General features: G+C 40.8%; 1 protein-coding gene across 1 annotated transcript in view; it reads left to right on the top strand.

Moving 5' to 3' along the window:
• LOC306756437 (proprotein convertase subtilisin/kexin type 4-like) overlaps positions 1-12494 on the top strand; it is a gene marked incomplete at both ends in the record, with an annotated part of 271266 nt that overhangs the window by 222628 nt on the left and 36144 nt on the right. Inside the window, 3 exons of the mRNA XM_079241166.1 lie at positions 2818-2928; positions 5145-5238; positions 11571-11756. Coding sequence (XP_079097292.1) covers positions 2818-2928; positions 5145-5238; positions 11571-11756 — 391 coding nt within the window. The remainder of the gene's footprint in view (positions 1-2817; positions 2929-5144; positions 5239-11570; positions 11757-12494) is intronic.

The following is a 12494-nucleotide window of genomic DNA, read 5'->3' as shown; positions in this document are numbered from 1 at the left end:
TCAGCACCTGTTTCATCGGCCTGTGTTTAACTCCTCAGCACCTGTATCATCAGCCTGTGTTTAACTCCTCAGCACATTCATCATCTGCATTGTTTAACTCCTCAGCACCTGTTTCATCGGCCTGTGTTTAACTCCTCAGCACATTCATCATCTGCATTGTTTAACTCCTCAGCACCTGTTTCATCGGCCTGTGTTTAACTCCTCAGCACATTCATCATCGGCCTGTGTTTAACTCCTCAGCACATTCATCATCTGCATTGTTTAACTCCTCAGCACCTGTTTCATCGGCCTGTGTTTAACTCCTCAGCACATTCATCATCGGCCTGTGTTTAACTCCTCAGCACCTGTATCATCAGCCTGTGTTTAACTCCTCAGCACCTGTATCATCAGCCTGTGTTTAACTCCTCAGCACATTCATCATCTGCATTGTTTAACTCCTCAGCACCTGTTTCATCGGCCTGTTTAACTCCTCAGCACCTGTTTCATCGGCCTGTGTTTAACTCCTCAGCAAGCTGTATCATCAGCCTGTGTTTAACTCCTCAGCTTCATCATCGGCCTGTGTTTAACTCCTCAGCACCTGTTTCATCGGCCTGTGTTTAACTCCTCAGCAAGCTGTATCATCAGCCTGTGTTTAACTCCTCAGCACCTGTTTCATCGGCCTGTGTTTAACTCCTCAGCAAGCTGTATCATCAGCCTGTGTTTAACTCCTCAGCACATTCATCATCGGCCTGTGTTTAACTCCTCAGCACCTGCATCATCGGCCTGTGTTTAACTCCTCAGCACCTGTTTCATCGGCCTGTGTTTAACTCCTCAGCACATTCATCATCGGCCTGTGTTTAACTCCTCAGCACCTGTTTCATCGGCCTGTGTTTAACTCCTCAGCAAGCTGTATCATCAGCCTGTGTTTAACTCCTCAGCACATTCATCATCGGCCTGTGTTTAACTCCTCAGCACCTGTTTCATCGGCCTGTGTTTGACTCCTCAGCACCTGTTTCATCGGCCTGTGTTTAACTCCTCAGCACCTGTTTCATCGGCCTGTGTTTAACTCCTCAGCAAGCTGTTTCATCAGCCTGTGTTTAACTCCTCAGCACATTCATCATCGGCCTGTGTTTAACTCCTCAGCACATTCATCATCGGCCTGTGTTTAACTCCTCAGTACCTGCATCATCGGCCTGTGTTTAACTCCTCAGCAAGCTGTATCATCAGCCTGTGTTTAACTCCTCAGCACATTCATCATCGGCCTGTGTTTAACTCCTCAGCACCTGCATCATCGGCCTGTGTTTAACTCCTCAGCACCTGCATCATCGGCCTGTGTTTAACTCCTCAGCACCTTCATCATCCGCCTGTGTTTGACTCCTCATTCCACTTGCAACCATGACAGAAAGATCAAATTATGTGTACAACTTGTCTGAGCTGTTATAAAAACTGTTGTCCTCGAATGAGCCTTAAATCACATTGATATTTAACAAATCTTATAACATGCTGTTTTACAGCCATCTAAAATAAATCTTTTTATTGAGGGCTTCCGAGTCTAGGCGATTGTTGAAATCACATTTTCAGAACACTTCATTGTCAGCAGTTACATAAAATCCCCCAAAAGCCTTTAAAATGAGCCTAATTTGTTACTTCTACAAAATCTCTCAAAGCAACAACTTAAAATTTGATTTGACTTATTTCACATATTATTTCTAAATAAAACACTTCCTATACTAGTTGCCTGCTGTGTTTTGCTACAACCCCTCATGCCTTCTAAAGGCCCTAAATGTCCTTGAACTTCTGCCGCTCACTTCTACCCCACATACCCGTTTAGCTAATGCTATTACGTTGGGCCCTACATGCTAAAAGTCATTGGTGGTGATAGTGCCTGATTAGATTGTGTCCATTGATTGCACAGCATGCTGTTAGGACGGCGGCGGTGTGGGCTGCAGCTCCTGCATCTCCTCCTCAGATGCTCTGACAGTCTTAGACAGAGGAGATAGAGCCCCACGCAGGGCAACAGATTGAGTTATTGATCAGCGCTCATCTTTCTCCTGCCTCTGTCTTCTGTCGGCTGCTCCGAGAGACCCCTTCATCAGGATAATGAATTTCACTTATTGCAGATTAACGCCATAAGGTCTGCATGGTAATAATGGCAGAAATTATCTGTTTGTTATCCTCGCTGAGTTTCCGGGAGGGAGGGGCGGTGAAGGTTACTCTGTTTGAGTGCAGGGATTTTAACTAAAGGGGGCTGAAGAGGAGAAAGGGCATGAAAATGAGTGATTTGAGGGAAAATGAAAGGAACACTTCTATGTATTGTGATTTCAGCATCACTGAGCTCCAGAGCAAAGATTTTGGCTTCATGAAGGAGAGTGAAGCATATCTCAGGGAGGAAAAGAAGACTGAATACCAAGGTATTTTTGTGGAAAAGATAGCCAGACGAAGAAGGATGAGAGGGGATGATTTAAAAGCGATGATCAGTGAAGAGGAAATGAGAACATGATAGGAGTGGGCATATGCCACTTATAGGTCGGTCATTGTGTCTCCAGCATCAAAATTAGAGCTGTATCAGGGTGGTAAAGAATGAATAATAAGGCTTGATTGCAGTCTGTGAAATGGAACGTTGTTGTGATTCAATCCCTGCAGACAATTACAGGCAGCACAAACAGCAGCCGTCCGCAGGAAGCCATTGCATCGTCTTCGTCAATGGCTTGTTGCCTCCTTACGTTGCAGCTGTTACCATTTGTTCTGTTCAAGTGTGGGAGGATAAAAAAAAAAAAAGCTAAATAATATCATTAGTGTATGCAAACATATAACAGAGTGCATGTTTATTTGTTGCAGGTATGGATTTGGGCTGTTGGATGCAGGGCTGATGGTGCAGCAAGCTGCTCTGTTCCAAAGTGTTGCTCCACAGAAGACGTGCATGCAAGAAATCACACTTCATCCAGCCAGGTAAAACAAAAAACAACAACTGGCATATTATGGACTATTATAAAAAAGCAAATGCTATATTTTTTTTTTATCTGAACTATCTCAGTTTGCTATTGGAGTGAGGAGCCTACAGGTGGGTGCTGTGGTGATGGAGCTGTAGAAAACCAAGGTTTGAGCAGCAGCAGCAATAATGGCATGAACAGGAAGCAGCTTATTGTGTTGCAAGGCAGCAGCAGTAGCAAGTCCAAGGCTAAGGGCAGGACATGAGGTGTGCAGCTTGAGTGGATGGGTATGTTTGATACGGGGCAGATGACATGCAGCTGGACTTGCCTTCCTCTTGCAGGTGTCGCTTCATCAGTAGGATGTACTGATTTACACTAATTCCTGTTTTGAAGTATACCAAATATGAACCATTACAAAATCTGCACTATTTCAAATGTTTCCAGATGAATTCAGATTCAGATTCAGGCAACTTTATTGATACCAAAGGGCAAATCATTTGCAGCTCAGCACACATCCACATGACATGTTCAGTCAGTGAACAGAAAAAAACAGCGGATTACCTCAGCGCCAGCAGACAAACAGTTCATAAGATCAGGATTAAGTTTAAAAAAACAAATGAATACATAAACACAAAGATGGCTAAAAATCCAGGTTTAAATGTCACTTATTTAAAAATCGACTGTCAGAGTTCAGTTGCCAGATAGATGAAGGAATAAAAGAATTGGAGGAAGTGAAGAGAGCTCAGTGGCTGCAACTTAAAGGCATCATCTCAGACTCCCCAGTCACGATGGGATGGAGTTGGCTGATGATAGTGATGAGTCTGCTGAGTGAATTCACATCTCTGTTTGACTCCAATTATCTTTGAACAGATCCTGACAGTGTTATTCAGGCTGTTCCAGGCTTTCATAGAAAGTCTATAAAACCAAGAGATAAAGTAAATTGTTGAAAAACATTGAATAAATGAACAATAGAAATGAAATCAAAGTAACTTAGAAGCATTAAGAGTCCAGTTTTTTCTGTAAATAAATACTCTGTTGGCTTCTTTTGCTGTGTTACATCCAGGTATTTATATGAATCAAACACCTTGGACGTCTTCACCCTTCATGAAGCTGTCTGGAATCAGTGATCAGTAAAACGTCGTTATTTTTTTTTGGAGTCCTGCTGTGAAAAAATCCGACTAGTCTATGTTGCATCAGAAGGGAACGTTTTCATAGATGCATTTATCATTCGTGTTTTTTATCGCTGTGTTCAAGCTGAAAACACTCACATCTAAGATTCCTTTTTTTGTTTGTTTTGTTTTGTTTTTTTACTACACGTGTCACCTTTCCTGTCACATAAGTAAATATAACGGTTTCATCACAAAGGTGAACGCTGAAAATGTCTTCTCTGAGCATGAAGCTGGATAAAAGCCGCTACGCCACTGTTTATGTTCAGCAAGGATGTTCAGTCCCAGTCCTGGAGGACTGCCGTCCTGCTGGGTTGAGATGTTTCCTGCTTCACATCGAATCAAATCAGACTTTATTTATACAGCACTTTCACACGAAACTAACTCAAAGTACTAAAACAAAGCAGCAGGTGCAAACACAGTACATAGAAATAAATACAATATAGAGGAAAAATAAGAGCATAAGAGGATTCATTAAAAGCAGCTCCTCCAAACAGGGAAGACAAATACAAGTTAAAAGATTAAAATACAATACATACAGTAACAGACTGGTTAAATGCAGCAGTAGGAGATAAGTTTTAAAAGTTTGCCAGAGTTTCAGGTGGCCTGCAGCTGTGTGGGAGCCTTTCCCAAATGGAAGGTGTGTAAGAATGAACAGCAGCTTCTCCGTGTTTGGTCCTGAGAACAGTTTGGTCCTCTGGGAATGGAAAGCCAACCTGCACCGATGCTTCCGCGACAGACTTGTGCAGAAATTGTCACCAAGCTCTTGTGGAGATCAGTTATATTTCAATTAGATGTGTTGGAGCAGGCAAACATGGAAAGCCTGCAGGATTGTGCCCTCAAGAAGCAAATTTGGACAAACCTGACAGATTTGTTTCCCAAACCAGAAACTGGCTTTAAATGCCATGAAGTGAACCACTTCTAAGGTCCCATTCTGAGTGCTAGTTACGAACGTTGTCTTCTGTTTTGTCTCTTCATCCATCAGCTTCTTCATGTGTTCATTCACAATGTGCACAGGAAGGCAGGTATTTATTTACCTTTTTTGTTTGTTTTTCTTGTAATTTGTTAGAATTTTCTTACCTGGACATGGCGTTACTGTCAACATCCAGTCGGAGGCGTGCCGAGGGACGGTTAACCAGATCAACAGTCTGGAGCACGTGCAGGTAAGGAGGCATGGTTTAAACAGAGTTGGCACAACATTTCAGACCTTTTGTGGAAGTTTTTCCATCTTTAGCAGCACCACAGGAATTCTAAGGGATTTTTTGGGTAAGTGCAGTGATTGGATTTCATGCAAAGCATTGGTTGATATGAGCGATATCTTTACTCACCCTCTATATCAGAGGTGTCCAGCTCCGGTCCTCGAGGGCCAGAATCCTGCAGGTTTTCTATGTATCCCTGCTCAGACACACCTGATTCAAATTAATTAGTAGCAGAGCTTAATCAGTTGTGCACGTCATTGGCTGTTTGATCCATTTAGTGGAAGCTAGATGTGTTGGAACAGGAATACATGGGAAACCTGCAGGACAGCGGCCCTCGAGGACCGACTTTGGACACCCCTGCTCTATATCAAACTTTGAACTAGAAAGCGCAGCATAAAGAGCCAGAAACCTGCTGCCCTGCTCCAGTGGAGACTACAAGCAGTAAAGGCTCCCGGCTGTGAAAAAGTTCAGTTTTTGGCTCAGATAAAACAAATATGATGTAAAAGGTGAATCAGTGAACTTTAGAGGGGCAAACAGATGGATTTTGTTTCCTTTGGACGGAGACAGACTAGTTGTTTCCCCCTTCATCTAGCCTCTAAGCTGAGATAAGCTAACCCGCTGCTGCTCCTGTGGGCATGATGTGGTGGAAGATAAAATCAGATTGGAATCCATCTTTTCATCCAACTTTCGGCAAGAAATTGAATAAGTTTGTTTTCCAAAATCTTGAACTGTTCCTGTTCAACACAGAAAGGTGGAATTATGATTACAAAAAGGTAAACTCTCAGATCTCCGTGCCGTTTTGTTGTAAATCTGCTTTAACAGCCTTTCCATGTTCCTGTTGACCTGGAAAACATAGAAATCAAGCAAAAGTTCTTTTAAAACTTAACTCCTGCCAACAGCAAGAAGCAAGAAGATGTCCTACAAATTGTTTCTGAGCTTCCCTGTCATCCGCTTTATCTGAGAATAGAAGGGATAAAAAAGGATATCGCTGCTCTGTGTAATGCGCTGGCAGTGTCATTTGCAGAAAATGGCAAAGCTGTGTTTTCTTGAGCACAGTCACATAGATGCAAATGTGTTTCTGTTTGACTGTTTGTGCACATTTGAGTTTGAGCGAGTTATCAGTGTTTGTGAGTTTGTGTACTTGTGAAATAGCAGCCAGAGAGAGAGAGAGAGAGAGGGAGTGTGTCAGCATGTAAATTGAAAAGGCTTCGTCTTTGCGGCTCTGCTCCCTGGCAGAAAGCGTGGGTCAGGCCATCGCTGCGAGGTGTGATTGATGGACGTGTTGCCGTGGTAACATGCCGTAAACAGGAGCAGGCTGTCAGTCTTTTTGCAGCTTGGCGGCTTTCTGTGCGATGTGCCATTGTCACACCAGATGTGCTGCTTGCGATGAACACGGACAGGGAGGGTGTTTACCGGGTGCTGCTAGTGTGGGGGTGGTAGTGAGAGGTGGAGGGGGGGGTAGTATGAGATTATCTAAATCATCTATCAGATAGTCCCTGCTGCTGCCTTTTTTCAGTGTCTCCAAATTCTTCTGTTTTCTCTACCTGCTTTTCTTTGGGCGCATCTTTTGGTGCTTATGGAGACGTCCATCTGTTTGGCATGTGTAGTATTTCCAACAAGCCCGGGTGGATTTGGATTTAAACTAAGACACACACTGCAATGCTGCACTGCTTTACTGTTTCCAGAATGACTTCAGCTGGAATGACAGTGTTTTTATTTTTCATTCATGTGTCACATGTAATGATCCCACAGAGCATATATGACAGCAGACTATGGGTTGTCAGGTGTCCAGATATACTAAGAGTATAAGTCACAAGTTTGATCATCATACAATATTATATAAATTTACAAACATATTCACTTCCATTTACATTAAATCACAAAAATAAACTAAAATATCAAAGTGTATTTTTATTCCTCAAGAGCTCAGTCATTTAAATAGAAAAACAATCTTTTCCTGATGCTGAAGTGCCACATTCTGTATGTTGAGCTAGAAACGTTCAGAAAAAAGGAAAGAATAATTTATATTTGCAGAATTTAAAGCAGGATAAGTGTAAATGTTACTGCTATTTAGAGACCCAAACAGAATCATTTATTCATATTATTCATATTAACCAAGTTAGTGCATCTTGACTTCATCATGGTGACACACCACAGTTTGGATATCTGCATTTTCCTCAAGCATTAAAGACATTTTGTTTCTCAAAACCAATTAAAACAACTTCACGGGGTTTTTTTTTGTTGTTGTTTTTTTTATGAATAACCTTTTTTATGTTTAATGCATGCAAAAAGTCACATCGATTAACTCCTTACCCTTCTGTCAAATCAGTTCAATCTGATACACACAGAGTACATTACATAAACACATACATGCACCAACCTACACATGCAGTAAACGGTCAGACTTACAGTCAGTTGCAATTGTCCAGTCATCTTGACCACCTAGAGTGCTTTAATACTACTTGTTACATTCACACACATGCACACACACACACACACACACACACACACACACACACACACACACCTTGATAAGACACATCAGGACTAAGTGTCTTGCCCAGGGGCACTTAGGAATTGGCAGACAGCTGCTCGTCCTCCTTAGCTACAGCTGCCTGTATGTACAGTATAAGCACCAAATAAAACGTGTAATAACTAAATTTGATCGTTACACTGAGTCTATAGCTGTATCTCCTGATCCAAGATGTTTCAGGTTGTTTCAGCCAGAAGATTAACATCATCTTCTCTGTTTTTATGAGCAGGATGAAATGTAGTCCTCAGATTGTATCCCCAGTATGAACCAAGTTGAATCAAAGTGGAAAGTAAAATGTGGGACTCAGTCTTCTTTGGGAACCAGAAATCCCTGATTTTCGGACAATCCCAGGGTACATGGGTGAAATCCCGCCAAGCAACCCACAGACCATCCCACATAAATGTGTAGTGTAACCACACTCTGAGAAAATGATCACAGCGTTAAGCTAACTTCCACTCAGACTCCCTCCATGAGGGGCTGTTGGTTAGTTTATGCTCAGATGTATTTATTTCCTTCCAGTCCTTACACTGTCTAATTTATATTTTAAGTTTGGTTTGATACCGTTGGGTCAATGATCTTTAAATTGATGCATTGTTGCATCCCTTATATGTGTATTAGCTTGTCCTTCTGTTCAATATGCAACCAAGAATTGAGCGGCCAGACTTTGTGGGACCAGTAAGGTTCACCAGTTTGTTCCTTATATTGTATGAGTTTGAATTCAATAACAAAAGTATCTCTATGAGGAGCAGTAACTTGTTAAATATGGGATGTATCGTGTTTATTAGACCTGTTTGTTAGCATAGCTAAGCTAACTGCTCTGCTGTGAAGCTAAGCTAACGCTGGTAATAATTTAAAATAAAGACACAAATAATATGCTAAAGTAATCCTGAGTTAGTTTATGACTCATCATGATTAAATGCATGAATTCCTGCAGGATACATCCTGAGTTCCTGATGCTCATTATAAATAATAATTCACTCACTGTGGATTTATGTGATTACTTTACACCCTTTCAACGTTCCTTCATACGTTCATTAATACGGCACCAAACTGGTTCCCATGAAGAAAAACCATGACATGCAGCATCTAAGCTACGACTTATGGTGATCTTCATTCTCCTGATCTGCAGGTTAAATAGCAACAAAGATTCGTCTCTGATGTTTTACCCTTTTAATTTAAAGTGACCTCATATTATACATGTCAGATGCTGTTTCTTAAAGAAGCTCATCAAATCCATGAAACTGAAATTAACCTTTTTGTGGAAACCAGTTAAGTTAGTAGTTTATAATTTAGTTTATGAAGTAAAAGTGGGTTAACTGATAATATGTTAAATGTAAAGTAGTTATATTGGTCTATATTAGTGAGTTGATGATCACTTCATGATGAGCAACAGGAGTTTATGATTTATGCTTTAATAAATTGCATTAGATGGTCAACATTCATGCATTAAATAAGGATTACTGAAGTATTCTACTTGCACCTGCACTAGGCTGCCATGTAAAATCTATGTTCACCGTTAGAAAAATACAATTTTCTGCAAGAAGACAAGAGCACATTCTGCTTTGTCTGAGAGTTAAACCTTCCAACCAGTCTCTTCTGGCAGGAGGAAGGCTCTTCTCTTACTGGGTGCAGGTACGCTCTGCAGATTACAGCGCTGTCATCTGAAGTTTTTAGTCTCAGATGCAGCAGAAAAGGTGCACATTTTCTCCCAGAGCTCAGTTCATTTCCAGCTCTGAATCCAGATTTCATGCATCAGGTTAGTGAAGCTTTCATCTTCTGTAACAAGTTGCTGGTAATCACATCCTGTTTAGCATGTGGAGGTTTTACACCGCGTCTTCTCTACAGCAGCAAATGCACAAAACTGCACGCTTATCATTATTTGAAATTATTATTAATAATCATTAATGATTAAGGTAAATATAAAGTAAGCAATGAATTAATGTCTTCTTTACTCTTCTCGTCCAAAATGACAAACTTTATTAAAAGAAGAATATCTTCACAACTACAAGGACTGTGTTTGAGACACATGAGATACCAACAGATGTTCAGAATTTAGACATGTGTTACTTTGTCAGAGTAAATTCCCCTGAAACATAGAGGAACATGTAAATATCATCTCCTTCTAAAAGAAGGCCACATAAGTTTCATTGAAAACAGAAGATGGCATCCCTGTTTGTCTCAGAATAAGCAGAATCACATCAACCTTTAATGGTGACGGACACCTTTATCAGTGTGTCAGAATCAGGAAAATGGAGGGATAGACCTCAAATTCACCTTACAAACACCACAAGGATCCAGAAAGAACTGAAGCACATCATGGTGTGCGAGAGGAAGAGCGAATACTTCACTATAAAACCACCTTCATCTCCATGGAAACTAGCAGGACCTTCATGATTCATTTCAAACAAAAGCAGAGTTACAGGAGACGCATTAGTGGATGTTGCGGTGGAATAAAACTTTGGACCACAAAAGTGAAAGAGTTTATGTCCCACGGCGATGAGACAGACGTCTCTGCTTTCATTCGACACCTTTGTGCTCAAAGTGGAGAAAATAGCAGAAGCTCTGATGAGGACAGTGCTGTGCTCACGACTGTCACATTCCCGTTTGATTGAATTTTGCTTCGTTTGCTGAATAGAATCTTCTACCTGTGTTTTACTATGCTGCATTTTGGGATTGGTGCTTCTTACTATGAGCAAAGATCTTCTGTACTGCACATATGTCATGCTGCGCCCGCTGCAGGAGACGGTGGTGATGAAGAGGTTAAACCAGCAGACAAAACAAATGATTATACTAGTTCCTGTTCTGAGTTAGTCACGTCACACTGATACGCTGTTTAGAAAAGCTGAATGTCGCCACTCGTCACTCAGTGGTGTGTAGACTCTTGTCTTGGCCATTGTTATTTTGCTCTTTGAAACCAGACATTACAGCTGTGCATGCTGTGAATTCTCAATCACAAATTTTCCCTGGGCTGTAGAAAACTCTGTTTGCTCTAAATTTATCCCCAATTTATGCAATGATTGTTACGGTTTATTAAAGGAGAAATAAAAGTACAAACTAAGGCTGTAAAATTGGCAGAGACTTGGGGTAAAATTCTTGATTCTCATTGGAGGCACACAGGTCATCTCCAGTTGTTTTTTTGCATTTAATTCATTAGCTAATTTTTTTATTTTTATACTTACAAGCCCTTTTCACAGACCAGCTGAAAATGTTTACTCTCAATAGAAAAAAACATATTTCTTATGGCTGTGATGATATGCTTTTATCCTGATTTGGTTCGATTCCGATTTTTTGGGTGCCAATTGGATTTATATTATGATTCTCACAATTCTTTGATATTTCTGATTTTTGTAGGTTAAAAACAAAAAAATGTATAAAACTTGTTTTTGCTCATCATTTTTCTTGATTTCAATCAGGAAAAAACAACACAGTAGCCAGACCATCGTTCTGCTGCTATAATTCCCAAGAAGACAAGTAAAAAGATCAATAAAAACAATAAAAATGACAAAAAATTTTATCATGCATTGGTTTTTTTTTCAGAGAAAAATCTTTTTTTTTTTTTTTTTTTTTTTTTTTTTTTTTAAAACAAAAAAATCTTTTTAAAAATTGTGAATCAAAACATCCCAATTTTTGATTTATGGATTCGATTTTCCCACCCCTAATATTTATATGTAAGTGTTCTAGTCTTTTTCTTTTCCTCCCCCATTTGCAAACCCTGTCTTCACACCTTTCCGTGTTTCATTTCTTGCCACCTGTGTCTCACCAGGTGAGAGTGAGTATTAGCGCGGCATGTCGCGGTGACCTCTCCATAAGCCTGGAGTCTCCGGGTGGCACGCTGTCTCTGCTTCTGGATACGCGGCCCAACGACGCCTCCACAGCGGGCCTGAAGAACTGGACCCTGATGACGGTGCACTGCTGGGGGGAGCGGCCGCAAGGCCAGTGGACGCTACAGGTGCTGCTTTTCACTTGCATTCACAGTGAAAAAGTGTTAATCAGATTCAATTAAATGATGAGTGTAGCCTCACAGAGCCACGTGTGAACTTTTAGGTTATTAGCATGTAATAATAGTGTTATAAATATTCTAATGAGTACAAAAACTGTATTACACACTTGAAACATTTTGGGGGTTTTTTTTTCTACTTTTCTACTGTTTTGCACCTTTGCAATGACTTTGAATGGAGTCAGGATGTCTCTGTGTCATGTGACACCCTGACAATGGTTACAAATTGTGGGAAAAATCTTCTTGGCATTGCTTTTATGCAATTTTCACCACAGTCCCCTGGAAACCCTATTCCACATACTTTCCCTCATGATACAGAAATGATTTGCTCTGCTTCACATTGTCCTCTTCCAGTTGCTGCGGTGTATAGAAGTTTAAAAATAGCCCAGACCATCACAGCTCAGCTCAGCTTGGTTCAGTTCATTTTGCAATAGCAAAGTGAATCATCCTCTACTTTCATCTCCGAGCTTCAGCCAAGCATGGCAATCTTCATTTTCCTCCCCGCACTCTTCGTCTCCTTTTTTTTTTCTTTTTTCCTTTTCTGCTCTCATACATGTGCTGATGTTTGATATGGAGGAAGGAGCTAAAATGGAAGGGAAATTAAGACTGGAAGGTTAAGTAACCTTGGCTGGGTTTGACAGACACAATGCTGCTGACATCTGATTAGAATCCATGCTCACAGACAGTAGC

Source organism: Telmatherina bonti (genome assembly GCF_933228915.1).
Source record: "Telmatherina bonti genome assembly, chromosome: 5".
NCBI lineage: Eukaryota > Metazoa > Chordata > Actinopteri > Atheriniformes > Telmatherinidae > Telmatherina > Telmatherina bonti.
The sequence above is the reverse complement of the archived record's forward strand: the minus strand, read 5'-3'. Positions and strand labels throughout refer to the sequence as shown.